This window comes from Pholis gunnellus, assembly GCF_910591455.1.
Source record: "Pholis gunnellus genome assembly, chromosome: 7".
NCBI lineage: Eukaryota > Metazoa > Chordata > Actinopteri > Perciformes > Pholidae > Pholis > Pholis gunnellus.
In genome coordinates this window covers 10390676-10409781 of record NC_136533.1, presented here as the reverse complement: position 1 = coordinate 10409781, position 19106 = coordinate 10390676, and the positions used below count along the sequence as shown (strand labels likewise).

Here is a 19106-nt window from a genome sequence, read left to right as displayed (position 1 = left end):
TCTGCTTACAGAGACCTCCGAAGCTTTTCCCACCGATTGTCTTGATCATATTAAAAGGCTCATGGTGTTAAAGCAGGAAAACATGCAGGTTATTTGTGTTATGCGCACAAGAACCTAGAGGTGCTTAAAGTGCAGAGGATTTTGAAAAGGAGGGCTACGCTTGAATCCTCTTAAACATTGACATCTTCTTAGTGGTGGTCTTAGGTGTCAACAAACAGAGAGAATTAACTGCGTATGTCAACATGATGAGCAAATGTGTTCAGTGTCACTATGATGGCACATTTATCTATATTTGGTTCTAGTTTGTAAATGCTTGCAGGTGAGTCTAACATAACAAAATATAAAGATAAATCCTGCTTTGTATTATATTGTAATGAGGACTGCTGTGCTTTTTATCAAACACTTTGATATATCCAATAAAAAAAAATGTTCAATCTGGTATTTTATTCTTTCAGTAAAATCAGGATTTATGACTCATCTCATTGAAGCTGTTTCAGGCATTTACTTGAAATAAAAGATAGTCCTTTTCCCTCTAATGACGTGGGCCGTGCCTCTCTTTTTCCATTTGCTGCTCAGAGTGAGATTATTGCCCCCTCCTCTTGCTCCCCACAGTTAAATAGCAAAGCGCGCTGCTTCTCGGGGTAGACAGCCCACTTTACATAGCTGGCTTATTTAGATTATTCACCTGTAAGCAGTACATAAAAAGGTAGATCATCTAGCAACTCTTTAACATGTACTCAAACAAAAACGAAGGACCACGTCGAGGAAGATCTTTTGACTCCATGAACATTGGCCTTGAAGAAAAACTGCTGAACAATGAGGTAAGACCTGATTTTCTCTGTCCGGTGAGGCAACTGAGAAGAGGTTTGCTTGCATGTGATATTTCAAGACTACTTTTTTTAATCGGCCCGGTTTGTCTTAATAAATAAGCCTTCACTTTTGTCGTCAGCGCAGATTAATTTAAGCCGTTTTGTTGTAGTGTAATTTGCGTCAAGGGTTAACAGGGTTAAAGAGAGATACCTCCGAATTTCATAATTTGTCATAAGAGGCTCATTATTGCTCAGTCTGTACACCATTCACTGATTTTCACAGTAAAAGACAGAAGAGATTAAAGATAAACCGATCAACCTGCATATGCTGTGATGTCTCTATTGCGCACACGGAACATGAGACATTTTCTAAAGCGATGTTGAAAGAAGTAATTTATAAAAAATAAATTTCCCTAATAGCTGGCCTACGGACATTTATTATATTTTGTAATATTCGTTAGATGCTTGCCTAGCTCTTTCAATGTTGCAAAAATTAATCGACGAGGATTCTTTTCTCTAAGCTGTGACCAACCGTCTGTGGCTTCAGCAGGCAATCCGATTGTGTCTGTGACCTTCACCTGTAAACTTGTATACATCTGAAACACAGCTGCTCTTTCTGAATTCCGGGACTTTTCTGAAAAACTTGTCTCACAAAAATGTGTTAAATGGAGCAGCAACCAAAAGACAATTTAGAATAATCACATGAACTGTTATATGTATGTTAAAACAAATGCAAAGCAGTGTCTAAGTTACATTTATAAATGTTGACATCAAGGAAGGGGAAATGAGTATTTGAGGATGAACTCGTGCGCGTAAAACCATCGCACTTTGCAGCCTAGAACCTGCGCGCTGCAGTGATTAAACGCTGTCTAATGACTGGTGAGATCTCAACGCAGGGAGCTGATAGGCTTCCCTGCTGTCCAAATGAGATTGCAGTAAGGCGATTCTTTGAGACAGAGACGTGTTAAACCGAGACGCAAAGAGTTGTCCGTGCGTCCTGATCCAGTCTCCATACACGAACGCTTTCAGGGATGCTAACGACAAGGGTCCTCCGAAAAGTCTGCCGCGCTGTCTACACAATGCTCGAAGGGCGGAATATGGTAGGCAGCAACTGAATGAATTGAACAGATGTATTCCTGTCCCACAATCAGCTTAATCCATAGGATTTTAATATAATATTTCGAAAGTGTTATTTGTAGTTACACGATTGGAATAAAATATAGTGTCTGAATCAGATGTATCCTATTAAAGTCAACGAGAAAACGTTGCATCCAATCAAAAGAGATTATCTTTTCTGTGCCGCTGGTGTGTTACAGTCCTGCTTCTAAAATCTCATGCAGGATTACATGAATTTTCCGCATGTGCAGCCATGCATCAACGTGAGAGCGCTGTTCAAGGTGCTGAAACACACTCGAGGGGTTGGTCCTGAGGTCACTAATCTCAGCCCTGTCTCTATGTAAATAAGGCATTACTGTTAGCTGTTTCATCCGCATGAATGTAAAGAAACAACCCATGTTTCTTTTTCAGGGGGACAGAAATATTCCGCAGCACTTATCTGTGACTCTGACCCTACTTACTACTTGTTAAGGGTATTGCATGTTCAGTATAAGATGTTCTTTAGGATTGCTACAGATGCTCTTAAGGGATTAGAAGTTGTGCATTCACGTCATTACCTGCCCTGAGTTAGGGTTCAGTCACGAGGGAAATCGATTGTGTGCCATTGACTCAAGTAACTAGGTACCAGTGCATTGTTCTTTAATTGCAATGTTGAACGGTTAGCAGCACAGAATATGCTAATAAATTGCTGATTTCACACTACTGTTGATGCTGGTGCCACATTTCTAATAGGAGTTCTCCATTTGCAATTAGTTATTTACTTTTAGGGGCTAACACTAACTAAAAAAAAGGGGAATTTCCATTCATTTTAGATGATATTAAATAATCACATATACATTTAAAAAGTTGGTAATAGTTGAACATCTCCTCACATGACCATCAGAGGAGAGCCACTATTGCTTGTTGAATGAGGAGGATTTCTTGCGGTTACACAAATGAAAATCTGTGTTTCAAAAAAAAAAAAAATCTGTGTTTCATTACAGATAAACAAATCAACGTTCACAAAAATTGAAGAAAACACTGAAAAGAAGAATACATCAGAGAAAGGGAGAGCAACAATCATCTTTTCCCTCAAGAATGAAGTGGGAGGACTAGTTAAGGCGCTCAAACTCTTTCAGGTATGGACAACGTTTTTACAATCATGGCTCTTGTTCCTATCAATGTGTTTATTTGGAATACAGTGTCTTCAATATACAACATTGTTGGAAAAACTACAGAATGTTCTGTGTCTAAGGTCTGTGCCCTCGTGTGTTCCAACGCACTTGTGTGTTATCCTCAGTGTATATATATCAGAGACTCAGAGACAGACCTTTGAGCAGCAACTTGATGCATAACCAGTTTGTGTTTCAACTCTGTTCCTTCTTGCAAGAATAAATGTTCCTTCTTGCAAGAATAAATGTCCTGTTTAATGATTTTTACACCAGGTGTCGAGTAATATTTTTCAAACAAACATGTTCATACCATATTTATGTCATACATATGATATATATGTCTATCAGTACTTGTTTGCCGTTGATAACAAACATGATTCTCCATGTTTCTTGCAGGAAAACCATGTCAACCTTGTACACATAGAGTCAAGAAAATCCAAACGGCGCAACTCTGAGTTTGAAATTTTTGTGGACTGCGACAGCAACCACGAACAACTGAATGAAATAATCCAGCTGCTTAGAAAGCATGTGAGCGTGGTGGATATGGAGCCTCCAGATAACTCCTGCCTAGATGAGGAAGGTAAACGAAATCCTGCAGGTACTTTATAAGAAATATATTAACTATATTTGACCGTATTATCAAAAAACAACTAATTTCTCTCTCGCCTCAGATATGTATAATGTACCTTGGTTCCCAAAGAAGATTTCAGACTTGGACAAGTGTGCCAACCGTGTCCTGATGTATGGCTCTGAGTTGGATGCTGATCACCCGGTATGTACTCACAATTCAGATAACTTGTTGACTTAAAAAATGTAAACTCATCAATTGAATGTTTCTCATTTCCTTCTATGTTCCTCTCCATCAGGGTTTCAAGGACAACGTCTACCGCAAAAGGCGAAAGTACTTTGCTGATCTCGCCATGGCCTACAAACAGTGAGTGCTTGCTGTACATTTCACTGGTTCTTTTGGAAATTTGTGCTGTTTTTACTTGATATTCATAGAATTATTCTCTCTTGCTGCAGTGGGGATCCCATTCCTCGTATTGAGTTCACAGAGGAAGAAGTGAAGACTTGGGGAGTTGTGTACAGGGAGCTGAACAAGTTGTACCCCACCCACGCCTGCCGGGAATACTTGAAGAACCTGCCACTGCTGTCCAAATACTGTGAATTTCGGGAGGACAACATCCCTCAGCTGGAAGATGTGTCACGCTTCCTCAGGGGTAGGTTTTTTTTAATTTTTGCTCCAAATACAAAATTGGATATGTAATTTATATAAATATCTTCAGCTTAGTAAATGTAGTCACTCACTCATCTGCCTTTTCAAATGTCTTGTCAGAACGTACTGGATTCACCATCAGACCTGTGGCTGGTTATCTGTCCCCTCGTGACTTCCTCGCTGGTTTGGCCTTCCGGGTTTTCCATTGTACCCAGTATGTGCGGCACAGCTCCGACCCCTTATACACCCCAGAGCCGTGAGTGATATGCAGTACTATATTTAGAAAAGGGACGTGAATATTCATATAAAGCTATGGGGTCCTAATATTTGGTTACCTTTCATAATCAAGGGACACATGCCATGAGTTGCTGGGCCACGTCCCACTGCTAGCAGAGCCCAGCTTCGCCCAGTTTTCTCAGGAGATCGGTCTCGCTTCACTCGGGGCCTCAGATGACTCAGTTCAGAAACTAGCCACAGTGAGTGACGCTGATCAAATCAAATTCAATTTCATATTCTGAATCTAGGGTCATTTTCATAATTGTTTGTGTTTTATGGACTCTTGTGTTACAGTGCTATTTCTTTACGGTGGAGTTTGGCCTATGCAAGCAGGAAGGGCAGCTGCGAGCATATGGAGCAGGACTGCTGTCGTCTATCAGTGAGCTTAAGGTAAAACATTTGGACCACACTGCGGACATGTTAACAGTCTTCCTCCTGGTATTTCTAACCAGCCAAACCCATTAAATAATTATATTTAAAAAATGGAGAAGTCATTATACAGGTTTGGCTATTTGAGCATTTCAATCCTAAAGTGTCTCTTAGAATTTCGTCATTATAGATACTTGATAACAGACTACATTCTTTCTCTAATAGAACCACTCTTTCATTTGAAACAGCTAAATACAGACTGATTTGCATTCAATCAAATGACCCAAATGTGTGCTAGTGTTTACAGTACATGCAATGGTTGCAACATCTGAACTATGTTTCTCTATTACAGCATGATCATCTGAACTATGTTTCTCTATTACAGCATGATCATCTGAACTATGTTTCTCTATTACAGCATGCACTATCTGGCAATGCAAGGATAATGCCTTTTGACCCCAAAGTTACATCCAAACAAGAATGCATCATCACAACATTTCAGGATGTCTACTTTGTGTCAGACAGCTTTGAGGAGGCCAAAGTCAAGATGAGGTGAGCTCAGAAATGTAACACGATATATTCATAACGATATGAGTAGACGAAAACTACCTAAATATCCACTACACATAATTCAATAATGATATTATGTTAATTTCAGGGAGTTTGCCAAGACCATCAAGCGTCCCTTCACAGTCCGATACAACCCTTACACCCAGAGTGTGGATGTGCTGAAAGACACTCCCAGCATCAACAGCGTGGTGGAGGAGCTTCGGCATGAGCTTGACATTGTCGGCGACGCCCTCATCCGGCTGAACAAGCAGCTGGGTATCTGACTGCCCACGTTCCAGTTGAAGTTATCCACCTACGGTCCATCAACGCTCACTGTGTCACCCCCAAGCACCGCTGTAGAGATACTGCTTGTGTATCGCCCTTCGTCAGTACAATGAATGTGCACTTCTTTTGTTAAAACGCTCCATAGTCCCCACTACAAGGTGTATTGCTTATACAATTTACAGAGGTGCATTTTATGTTTAGCCACTGATATCCGTAAGTTGCACAAACCTAGAGGAGCTGTTGAACCCGAGACGCTGTTTTGCTTCAGTCGGTTTCTTAATTGCAAACAGTCAACACGCTTTCATGGTACTTTGTTACCTTTAAAAAAAAAAAATCCCCAGCTGTTACAAACACAGATGTGGTTTCCCCATCCTTATTGTTAACTTTGCTCTTGTATATTATCATGTAAATTGTTTTGAACTTTAATTTAATTCTTCTTCACATTTAATCTTCCTCACGTCAGTGAATATGTATAAAATGTACCGTTTGTATTCCTTCGGTGTATGTATCATGTTCTTTTTTGTGTGTTGAGGGTAATTGTAAAAGTGAAAATTGGTGTTATAAGAATGTTTTCTTGACATTGCCCATTTACCCTGACCTATTTTATTTTACAGTGATGATTTTGAATACCTCTTCTTGGAAGTGAAAATAATTGTAGTGCTCCTGAAATCAAAACATTATTTTTCTACTGCAAAGAAATATATACACTATGAGTAGGCTATGTATGAAAACAATAAAAAATATAAAAAATGTATTCTGTCTTCACAGTGTGTCAAACAGTTTGTTACCTGTAGACTTAATTACATATGTATGTCCTTATGGTGGTGGTTTGGTTATGGATACTAGATGTTGAGGAAGATGCTGATGATGATCATGGAGAAGCAGAACGACGACAGCAAGGACCCTGAAAGTGATGACGATATAGTTATGTTCAGGCTGGAGTTTGTGTATCCAAGAATAATTATCCCTTTGACCCAAGGACCATGTAAAAATCCATTCTGAATGACACTAACTGAAATGTTTTGGTGTTGGTGTCTTGGTCACTGAATGAGTGACTGGTTCTATATGTTTGTTACGTTTCTATTTGGGATACATAACATCCCAAATAGAAAATCTCCACCTCCATGTCCATGCTATCACTTACGTATTTCTGTCCATCTAAAAAAGGAGAAACCTGATCCAATTCACACATTAAAACATGTAATGTTAAAAATGTTACTAATACAACTTTATTGAATTCGACACCCAGTTGCCAGTTTATAGGTTACTGTTACACTTTGTTCAAACAAATGCAATCTAAATAACATTAAAAGTGCTCTAAGACCAGTTAGAGAGGTGTTAATTCAACATTATGGTTCAGTTTGTGGTGTTGTTAAACTGTGCTGAGAGGTGTTCCTAATATTTTGTCAAAGCTATATCATTCTTCAATTTCGATAGCTAAACAGCCTGCTGCTACACAGCATGCTTCACGACAGTGTCGCAAAGCATGATGCAACGTTACTCATGGAAACGAGCCGGCGGACGGAGTTTTGTTTACACTCTTGGGTAAGTTCTTTGTATTCCACATTTAAGTGTTACAGTTGTGTATGTCTCCTTAACTAGTAGTAAACTAGTAGTAACGTGATCGATGTCGTGTCCGTCAGGGAGCCAACAGCTACGGGCAGCTGGGACAGGGACACGTGGAGGACCTGACGGAGCCCCGGGACACCACGGCTCTAACAGACCGGGCTGTACGGGCTCTCAGCGGCGGTGGAGGCCACACCGTGGCTGTCACCGGTAGGTTACTGTCTGCACCTAAACGGCACCTTTCCTTTTAAAGTACAAGCATGAAAACATCTCTCCGGTGATGTGAACCAAGTCTGACTAATGCTGCATTCACATGGAATCAGGCAGACTATAAACTGCAGACGGCATGGGGGAAACAAACAGCAGGACGGCCAAATATATACATATATGTAAATATATGGAATAAAATAAGATTATAACCTAAGTTTACCGTCCCGCTCCCCACTACCCACAACATGATATCCGGGTTGCCGTCAACTCTCTGCCTGATTCCATGTGAATGCAACAGAGAGTATGTGGCGCCCTCTTCCGGGCCGAGTAGGTTAGTGTTTATAGTTGATGTTGACTGATAGTGCCAGTTCTACATGGGATATAACACACCACAGTATATGTCAGACATCACAAATATTCAGCAAGACATATTCATGCAACAGTCAAAAGAAAAACACCACGACATGCATGTCTACATCATTTCAGATTGCACGTTTCACACACAAATCCAAATAAAAGGTTCATTAAATAGAAGAAGAAAGAAGGAAATTGCTTTTACCAATTTTATCCAATTTTTTTCCTAATCTTAAAAGGAGTGTACTATATTATCATCACATGTAGGTGCAAGGCTAAGGGGAAACTAACAACAAATCTAATCCATTGCCTGTTTATATACATGAATAGCAACACAGTTGTGTGGTCTCCACATGTTTGTGGTGTGTTTTGTGTTGGACAGAAGATGGAGAGGTGTTTGTGTGCGGACAGAATCACAGAGGCCAGCTGGGACTTGGCCACAATGCAGACGTCTCAACTCTTCATCTCTGCCCCAGTCTGAATCAGAGGGTCACAAAAGTAGTCTGTGGTTGGGATTTCACTCTTCTTCTCAACGGTGGGAACCCTTTTACACCAGGATGTTGTGCTCTAGTTTACACAAGCACTAGGATACCTTTCATGAGCTATGATTCAGCATTTACTCCTAAACAGGGATTATGGAGAGGATAGAATGACAGTTCATTTATCCATGAGGGAAAATCTGGATGTCACAGCAGTCAATAATGAGAAAAGACAGAAATATATGTAAGAATATACAATAGAGTGTGCCAGTTCCACTTTTAAAGGTAATATAACCCACATCTTATAAAATACAGGTCTATAGTGTCAATGCATAGTGTTTTTAACCTCTCCTGTAACTGACTCTGCAGTCATACACCTGTGTTGAGTTAACTGTTGAATATTATGTAATAAATGTTTTATTTATAGAGAGTTTATTTTCTTTTTATGTCACGCTGACAGATTGTGGTCGACTACTAGCATGCGGCTCCAATGCTTATGGACAACTAGGTGTTGGACAAAACGTCGCACACTCTGCACATCTACTGGCCATCGAGGTGAGCACATGAGCAGCGTGTATTTTACGTACTTCAAAGAACACAATACAACCAATCTTTAATGTGTCTGATCTACCACTCTAATCAATCCTGAGTACTCAAAATTGCTGTAAAACCAACTTCACCGTGTGATCGGTTTGATCAGCTCCTTTTGTAAGCAGATGTCACTGTGCTGCTTGTTCTCAGAGTCTGGAGGAGCCAGTGGTGAGTGTAGCAGCAGGACTCAGACATGCACTAGCTGTTACTGGTAAGTTTGAAACAAAAACTTTATTAGTGTGTTTTCATTTAGCAGTCATCTCACACACACTTATTGTCTCTTCTGACCTCAGACTCAGGCCGTGTATATCAGTGGGGTAGAGGTCTTTTCACTCACGCTAAGAGAGCACTCGGTCCGCGTCCTGTCCCACCACACCTCCGCTCTGCGGTGCCCTCTCTGGTACCAGGTAAGCGAAACTAGAAAAAGTTACCGAAAAGGACGTTTTCAGGCATTCCGTGAATTTACAATAACACTGATAAGTTTGCATATGTTGCAGGTCTGGATCAGAAGATCTCACACCAGGTAACTGCAGGCTCAGCGCACTGTGTGTGCCTTACAGGTAAGACACCTGCGTATATGACTTCATGCTGTGTTCATGTCACATTTGGGTTATTTAGCATAATTACCAACATGTTGGAATGTAGGTTCCAAAGGTATTAACATAGCAAACAGATGAGTCGGCACATCCAAATATTTTAGCAGCCCCAAGGTTAAAATAAGGCTTTATTGGATGTAGGCATTGCTGAAAGATGTTGGCTTCCAAGCCTGAAACCGTCTTTCTATCAAGGAGTTCTCTGCACAAGAGCACACTGATTTATTTACAGCCTTTAGTAGTGCAAACAGATCAATGTTTCAACACATCAGTGGTCCTATCTGTTTATTGATCTTTGAGAAGTGTATATTTTCACTGAATAGCTTGAAGAGCATCAAACAAACATAAGTGAGGCTATAATGTAAAAGCAGATATGTAAAGCATGTTTCCCCCCAGAGGGCGCATTAGCATAGCGTACAGTTTCAGGTTCATGTTCATACATCAGGTCTGGCCTCCCATCTGTGCTGTAATTAGTTAACCTCTGCTGAATGAAGAGTAATGTCGATCCGGTCATGTTTTTAGGAGACGGTGACTTGTTTCTGTGGGGAAGCAACAAGCGCGGCCAGCTGACCGCTACAGAGCCCTTCCTGTCCTCTCCAACTCTTGTGAAGCGCTCACTGCTGGGCAGTGAGAAAGTTATCAATGTGTGCAGCGGCTGGACGCACATTGTTGCTCAAACAGGTGAAGCATAATAACGCGTATTATGTCTGTGATGCTCATTAGCTCTAACAGGATTTAAAGAACCGTTGTCATATCTGAACACGGTCGTCATTCATTTCAGAGAGTGGGAGAGTGTTCACATGGGGCAGAGGAGATTATGGGCAGCTGGGCCGACAAGCACCAACCAGTCAGAACTCAAAGTGTCCGTCGACTGATCCTTCAGCAGAAGGTCCGAACCAGGAAGCTTGCCTCCCTGCCGAGGTTAAAGTCCTCCGTGGAGCGACGCAGGTAAGTGTTTGACACCTACAGACTGAAAAACCTAAGAGGCGTATGACAAACGTTTATACATGCAGTGTGTTGTAGATAAAGTGTTATCAATATTAATGATATACCGTATTGTTTCTTATTGTTGTGGCCGTCGCCCTCCTGTTTTAGCAGAACGTGTCAATGTCACACCAGCAGGGGGCAGCAGGCAACCACAAAGAAAACAGGGAGATGAAACACGATGTGTGTGTGAGCCAAGCCCATTAAGCGTAGTTATGATTTGCATCACAACATCTATCGCGTAGAGCGCACACATGCTGCCAGAGGACCACTTACATTTAGTGAAGGCAAAGATCTCTTCTCCCATAGGGGCGTTTAAGTGAGAGCGTTGTGGTTGCAGCAGTTCAACCTGAAGCCTAAATGGCAGCTGTATTGTAGGAGATCGTTGCCAATAACGTGGATGATCATTGCAGCAGCGCTGGCGTGGGTCAAGGCGAAGTCACCTTGAGTGTGTAAAGCTAAAGGCGAGGTGGATTAGCTGCAGCCCGCCATGTTAGTCCTCCTAACACTGTCATGAGTCAATATTTATTAAACTGTCACTTTCTTTACGAGGCCTATGAACATTACTGGAGTAACAAATTCTAACCTGTCAGTGGTTCAGGGATCAAAGGGTCTGTTTCTATTCATGGCCTGCCTCAGTTGTAGGCTTTATCAAAAACATCGCTTTATCAAAGCAGTTCAAGCGGTATTAGCAAGGATATATATTAGATATATTTTACTTTTTTGAATGAGCTGGCTGTCTTTGTTATAGTTTCCTGCTACAGACACAATCCTCACTCCTGCTCTTTTGCGTTTGGTGCACTCGTGTTGTATGCAGTTTTGAATTAAAGTTGGACGATTACATCTTGACACATTGAACTTTATTACAGTTTCAGAGAAGATTTGGGTACAAAGTATCTCAGTATCCATGTTGGCATAAAAACATGTGGCTATTACAGTCTTTAAATTGTCTGTTTGCTTTCATCACACGTTTTAAAACACATTTCAAATCTTTTTCTCGACAGATTGCATGCGGATCTGAACACAGCCTTGCCGTTGTAGGTGAGTGTATCCTCTCAAAAATAATCTTACATTTTCTTGGCTTTTCTTCTCATTTTCTTTTTGTATGGTATTTTCAAAGAGCATAAGCAACATAACACACGACTGCATTGGAAAGATTCATCAAGGAGCGTTTTGAAATTCAGCAGAAAGAATTTAAAAATAGAATATTGGTTTCAATAAGTGCTGGTGCCTGAAACAAGAGGCTCCACTTGTGTCCTGACGTGACTCTGGCTCTCACTAATAAATAAGAAATGGGAATACACATTGAATCAAAGAACGAGCAAGGGAACTGTCTAATACATTACATTTTAACATGAGTGTGAAATATTAATCCTTCTGGTAATGCTGCCGAGGATTTCCGAGGTCAGCTCATTGTTCTGTGGCCTTTGCATCAGGAAGTAATTACAGCATGGATAGATGGGTATCATTGACAGGCAATTACCCCAACAGGCCTGCAAAAGAGCCGAATCTACCACACGCACACACATTTACAAGCATGTTCCTCCAGTTCCATAGTGTTTGGCGAGCAGTCTCCCTTTGTCCACATAAGAACATTGCAGCTGCACACATGAAATGATACTAAACAAACAGACGCATTTGGGCTCCTCATCGGCGGCACAAAGAGATTAAATGTGCTTTTGTTCTTTCCGGGCTTTCCAAAGGTCAGCGCCCTAGCACCTGAAAACATTTTGGAAGTGAAATCTTTTCCATAAATTTTTTAACACTGACCCACTTTTCTTCTGAATATAAGTACTGCAGATGAACACTGAAACACAAGCACGGGGTTCCATTAGAGAGGAACTGCTGCACATCACATCCACTTTTCATGTTCTGACCAAATGTGAACAGTTAACTGAAAATGCCACTATTATAAGGCAATTGTTAACGGCGAGTGTCCGTCATAACGGCAGTTTTCAACAAAGTTCGGTGATGTGATGAGAGAGCATCACCAGTAAATAGAGAGCTCACGTGAACCTCCTGCACCTTTTGTTGCTGTGCCACGCTCTCCTCTCTTCCTCCTCCTGTCTGGAGCGCCGTGGCAGGAGCAGTGAAACAGCAAAACAGGATTGGAAGCAGAGACCTGAGTGCTGCTATTTCTGGTGCTCAAGTAGGTCAGGTGGAAAGGAACGGAGAGCATCGCATGCTGCTCATGATATCTGTTGCCCGCTCAGCCCTCTGCCCGTTTGCACCTGAGTGCGCTCCTCATGTATGAAATTCATCATCGTGGTCAGACGTGGGAGACAGGCCACAGCTCATCCAACCTGAGGAAAGAGTTGTGTTAATGTGAACATTTTAAAGTTAACATGAATGTATTGGGGACAAACACCTGAGATCCCATCCTGTGTTATCCTGTTTGAGTCGTGTGATCTACGTCCTGCAGGTTGTGAGATATTAATGTCTAATGCAAAACCAAATGACACGATTTGTTTACAAGGAAATGGCTTTTGGCTCGAGCGTCTCCATGTTTATCCTTTCTGTTGTGCTGAATAGTTTCCATGGCACTTTGTTGCCATGGAAACACTGTACTCCAGTCAGTGAGTCCATGAACTAAAGCACAGCACCAAAATAAGGCTCCCCCCCCCCCCCCCCCCCCCCCAGTGAAGGCACCATGTCAACACATTGAGCTCACTGATAAATGAGAACCAGGATGTTTACTGGATAACCTTAATCAAAGATGGAGACACATGCAGTCCAGTTAAAAATACATAATCTTAAAGTGTGTGTCGTGATGTATAAGCCGTATCTGGCAGAATGTCACACTGGCATAAGCTGCTGGCACGATGTCTCGGTCTAAAAGCGTATCGTGTGTCACTCGGGCGAATCCAAATCTTCAGCGCCACCGGTTGTCTTCAGGGACGAGCTGAAAAGGCAGAAAGACAAAAGAAACCCCCCTCGATGAAACAAAATGAAAAGGTGGCATGAAAGACACACAACTGCAGGACGGGGGAACGCTGGAAGATGTGTTACCCTTGAGAAGGCAAGCTCGCTTCTGTTGCCATGGCAGTGGAGCCTATTAGGTAACTGTGTTGCCATGGCACTTGTGTCCTCGGTGATGCAGACCTGACCACACCCACTAACAAGCTCACCAGCTGTGAAGGCTTTACTGCTGGCTGAGTGGCAGTGTTTGGGGACAGAGAGAGAGAGAGAAAGTGTTTGTGTGTGTGTGTGTGTGTGTGTGTGTGTGAGAGAGAGAGAGACACATGCCTTCTGTTTTTTTTGTTTTTTTTTTGGTACCCAGCCTTTTTTCTTCAGGCTACTAATTTCAGCGTACATGGTGGAGTGCTGCAGCCCCGTCCCTCTCTCCTGTCGGCTCCACTGACCCGTGACCCCTCTCCTTTTCAGGCGGCTGTCTCCTCTCCTGGGGCTGGAACGAACACGGGATGTGTGGCGACGGTTCACAGAGCGACGTCTGTCAGCCACGGCTCGTTTCTGGTCTCAGACCTCTTCTCATTGGCTGCGGAGCTGGGCACTCTATGGCAACGTGCGCTGCGACGACTGACTTAAGACAAAACCCTGCGACGACTCCACCTCACTAACCTCGGAGCAGGAACATTTACTCATCAAAACCGAATTGTCTGAATTAACAAACTTCTGACTGATTAAGTGGCTTATTGGTGCTCTGCAAAGCCCACATATGACGATTCTAAGTGCCTGACACTGTAACTTTCACCTTCTAATAGGCTACTTCAGCTCCTGCAGTTGTCATAAATACTGCGGTGGGGTCGGTTGGACACAGACTGAGTTATGTTTCATGTGGGCGGTGGCCATCATGTCTCTGACCAGCCTGTTACTTTGATGAACGTGATTGGGGCTTTGCAGTACAGGGCCACGCCTATAGCTCCTGGTCCATTCTTGTCTTCCAGAAGGAAGCCGTCATGGATAACGTGAGGAATGGGCTAGACTGTTGCTATCGCTCCATCTTCCCATGGCAGCAGTTTTATTGCTGTGATCTCTCGAGTGTCAGAAAGCAGTCAATCTCTACACTTCATACTGAAAACCTCGTGATTTACACGCTTACACATTCAGTACAGTAAATGTTTCTTTGGCTACTGTTTGTCACTCCTTGAAGTTCTTGGTAGTCTGTGTCATATTCTTTGTCTCATTGGCACCACTTGCATACTGTATACTACTTAATCCATCTTGGGGGGAAGTTTGTCCGCTGCATTTGACCCGACATACATATTTATAAGCTGTGGGCGACCGCAGTGCAGCACCCGGGGACCAAACTGCAGGTCTGAAGCCGGGGCTGTGGTCAAGGGCAATGGCAGAAATCAGAATGGCTCATTGATGCAATTTATTCACTTTTTCTTTATTTAAAAGTTTTTTATTTTATCCTTATGATTTATGCAAATTATATATATATTAAAAAAAGACATGCATTAATGAAAGCTAATGTGCTTATACCTGGATTAGTTTGAAAAAATACATCAACACTCTTTGAAAAATGATCATTTCTGTGGTTTGGTTTTTTATTTATTTATCACTATTTATTGTACAAGCCTGAACTGTATCGGTCAAAAAAGACACAAAAATCCCAAAACAACAAACCAATCAAAACGACCACTGAACACCTTACTGAGATAACCAACCACAAAATGCACGGTGTTCAAAACGCACTCTCTATCAAGTCTCACCAAACGGCACTTTAGTTGCCTCTTAGTTGTGTTTCCTTTTAATAACAGAGGCTGTTGTTGTTATTTATTCTGTCTAATGACCAGCACACTGTACACCCCCCTTTGTGCTCAGCTCTAATGCCAGATTCAAGGCTGCTGTACCTCACACAGATCTCAGAAGGTTGTTGGCAGTGTGTTGGCAGTTGTTTGGTAAAAAGTTGGTCCCCTTTCACTAACTTTTCTACACAAACAATTAAGCTGTACTATGTACTCAATGGCTGTCCTTCGTGTTTTTAATTAGGTATGCTCATTGCTCTTGTTTAGAAGCTGATCCTTGTGGGGGTCATTATTGTATCTTTGTGCTTTTTGAGTACTGAACTGATGCTTTCAATGGCTGGTGACTTGATTACTAATGTCAAATGAAATGTACATTAATTCATCATGTTGGTGAAGCTATACTCCTGAATGATTTGCATAACAGAGGCACTTGTCCAGTATGTGTGTAATGTTTTGGCATTAGTTTGTATTGCATACTACTGCTTAATGCCAATTTGCATGTGTGCTGAAAAATAACCCAATTCTACATGATTGTCAATTAAAACGTACTCCAGAGTAATGATGAATGTCTGAGCTGTGATGTGAGTAAATGTATTTTAGATCTAAGCTTCAAAATGGAGCTATGAAGATATATCAACATTCAATGAATGTTGAAAATCCATTATTCCTTTCTGAATAACCCTATATAAGATTTGATTAACCAAACAATTATTTACTAATTCTTAACAGCACACCTGCCAGTTTAATGCCTCATTAATACAAGGTAAGAGTGGTAAGCGTGACCTTATTCAGTCTTTTTTTTTTTGTGGATGTTATCTCTTTGATGCCTGAAAACATATCAAAGGAATGTGAAAAATTCACTGGTGCAAAACAGTGCAAAAGACTACAAAAATGTGACGATGACAGTGCAAAGTTCACGATTTGTTTCCAACTGTTAAGTCTGGCTGATATGACAAGTGACAGTTTTTTTGCTGGGTGATTTAAAATCGGAGCGACATTTTTTTTTCTTTCAACAGAAGAAGCACACAGATATTTGATGATCACTCAAAAACATTGGTACACACAACTTTGGCACACGAAAAAAGCATATTTACAGCACTGGCACAAACCAAAAATAGGCAGACAGATTACAACACAGTAACCATTCACAGATACTGAGCTACATAAGGCTTGACAACAAAACTTCCTCAGTGCTACATCTATGCTGAGTTTTGTGATGTGCAGGTTGTCACTGTCACACCCATTTAAAAAGACTAAGTAATACACACAACAATGCTACTGCACTATCAGGTGGGTGATGGGCCTTTATGGGTCATACACATAGTGGTTGGGACACCGTGGTTCATAACACAAACTGACTCTGTTGGTTGTCTGCTCCGGTGCTGTCGCTGGGTCTCTATGAACATATAAAAAAACAGTAACAAAAGTAAATTATTACACAAATGATGTATAATGGTGGAAATGATGGCGATGACGGATACCTCTGCGAGAGGTGAGACATGACACGAGCTTGGAGAGTAAAGAAAATGTGCTCCGTTAGTTCCTCATGGTAAACAACAGGTTTACCATGTATTTCTCATGCGTAGCCAAGGCGTCAGACAACGAGGTTCTGTCTGAGGTTACACTCTGAGTCGGTTAATAAACATGCCCAGTCATGCTTCGTTTTACAGGTTGATGTACAGTAGTTCGGTCATTGTCATGCGTTTGTATAATTTGCGTCATGCTCTTGCAGTCACTTAGGTTTTGGGGTTTTTTTATGCTCTCTTTGAACCGGACACAGGTAAAGGGTCAAACAGCAGTTCAAAGCACTAGCTGTAAGCTAGAAGGAAAGGAAAGATGTATGTATGCATGTGCTGTTGAATAAAAACGCAGTCTAAATGCTCATTGTGTATAAAATTTATTTCATGCAAGGACTTATATTTACATATTTTTATTTGAATACTTTTCTGTTGCATAAATGGAAAATACATGCATTTACCTTTCCCCAAGTAGACCCACATCCCATGCTGTGTCGTATTGTACTTTGTATTTTTTTTTTCACTTATTATTCACCTGCATCTCTTCACATCAAATCTTCACAAGTTTTTTTTTTTCTTAAATATATAACGTCCATTAATTACCACAATAGACATGACTTGAAATGCTCTGCTCATTCAGAATAAAAACAAAACTTGGATGAGTTGCTATACTTATATATCTTCTTCTAGAAATTAACATTTCTGATTGGTCAACACCAAATGTGTTAAAGTGCCCTGAAAAACTGTGCATAATTATTGGGACAGCATCAATACATGTAACAGTATTGATGTTTTAAATCTATAGATATACGTACTGCCGAAGTCATCGGGACATCTCTGGATATATTTCGGCTATGTAGAGTTGCCTGGTCCCCGTTAATAATTTGTGCTTTATCATACAAAAACAATTCTTAGGATGGGGACTATAGAGTCAGTATTTTCAGCTGTTATTTTTTTCCTTCTTGGAGCTGTGTATTCCCATAAGGGTTAAATACTAGTATGTGTTTGATGGTGTAACAATAATAACCAATTTACTGTGATTACGGGTACGAGTGTGGTACAAAAGGTACACGGTGCACCTTATAAAATAAAGCTTTCGTTACACTGTTATGAGCATGGTAAAGTGTACTGATGCTACACTGGTAACACTGACTACGTCTTGTCAATTTATTACTCTCTTTTACTTTGCCTCACCAGGTATGAAGGCACCATTGTTTTATAATTCTTGAGTCGTGCCTTAATTTAGGCATCGCGGCAGTTCTAGAAGCTGCTGCAGACTACAGATACTGTTTAAAAACTAATAACTACCATTAAATATATTTGTATAAAACCTATTTATGCTCATAACAGCATTAGTTGGCTTTATTACAAATTGTTCAAGTCAAATCACGCTATTTTAATTGGAGGCCCCAGTCAAATAAATACAAGAAAATAAATCTATGAATTTGGGGAAAGGCAAAGAGTGGCGGCTACATAAAAATCTCTGCTATGACTGAGTCCCTTGTAAAGCTGTCTCAAAATGCATAAAGAAAAAATGACAAAGCTTGAGAAGCTTTTGAAAGAAAAAAAAGATTTTCTTTTCTTACAGGTACTGCGATACAGTTAGCTTCTTGTTGAACATAATTTTTTTTCATGCAGTTCATGCAAATGAACAAAACAGTTTTAGTTCTGTTGACATTAAATGTATTCATCACTATAATCATAGAAGTTGTCATCATGAACGTCATGTTCATTTTTTTTATAATGGCCTCTCAGATAACATTGAGCCTCGTCTGGATTGCACGTTCAGAATAACGTCTCTACTTTGCAACGTACAAAGCACTAAAGTGGACTTCCCTTAACAGCTGGCAATGGCACCTTTTGGATATGTTTCAGAGCCGTGTATTGTTAATGTCCAGCATATTATTTGCAGGGGTTACATCTTATGAAAGTTTCTTTCACAAAATTGTAAAAAGCAGATGAGATAAAAGTTATTGGCAGAAGAGTATGTGAGATCAAAAGCAACAGAGCAACAGGCAATGATGTAAACACAGGGAAAGAGTGGGGTTAGCCTGTGGTAGAAGTAGAACAGTGCTTTGTCTGCAACTGAGGTGACCCATGCAGAGTGGCCTGTGCCAATGTTTTTTCTAGTTTAGCATATGATGACACACCCAAGGAGAACACTTGGGAAAGCTTGAGTATTAGACACAGTTTTAAGATACAGTTTTTCCAGAAAAAAAATGAAATCAAAATGAAAAAAAAGCAAGAGTGAAGGCAAGTGTAAAAGCAAAATTTGACAGGTAAGGGTGGACTGGCCTTCCAATGGCATTGTGTCTGCTACTCAACCATG

The 19106-nt window shown here is 40.9% G+C and overlaps 2 protein-coding genes across 2 annotated transcripts; both read left to right on the top strand.

The window, feature by feature from the left end:
- Window positions 1–731: 731 nt before the first annotated feature.
- tph1a (tryptophan hydroxylase 1 (tryptophan 5-monooxygenase) a) lies at window positions 732–5840 on the top strand (the record flags this gene model as incomplete). Its single annotated transcript, XM_079162255.1, has 11 exons — window positions 732–821; window positions 2909–3043; window positions 3473–3656; window positions 3748–3848; window positions 3943–4010; window positions 4100–4296; window positions 4413–4548; window positions 4642–4768; window positions 4863–4958; window positions 5356–5489; window positions 5596–5840. The coding sequence occupies 11 exons, from the start codon at window positions 732–734 to the stop codon at window positions 5768–5770; spliced, it is 1443 nt and encodes a 480-aa protein (XP_079018381.1). The 3' UTR covers window positions 5771–5840.
- Window positions 5841–7232: 1392 nt separating this feature from the next.
- sergef (secretion regulating guanine nucleotide exchange factor) lies at window positions 7233–15955 on the top strand (the record flags this gene model as incomplete). The annotated part of the gene is made up of 11 exons (XM_079163719.1): window positions 7233–7316; window positions 7415–7547; window positions 8284–8436; window positions 8841–8935; window positions 9122–9182; window positions 9265–9378; window positions 9469–9531; window positions 10087–10245; window positions 10346–10512; window positions 11553–11589; window positions 13933–15955. The coding sequence occupies 11 exons, from the start codon at window positions 7233–7235 to the stop codon at window positions 14124–14126; spliced, it is 1260 nt and encodes a 419-aa protein (XP_079019845.1). The 3' UTR covers window positions 14127–15955.
- Window positions 15956–19106: the final 3151 nt, after the last annotated feature.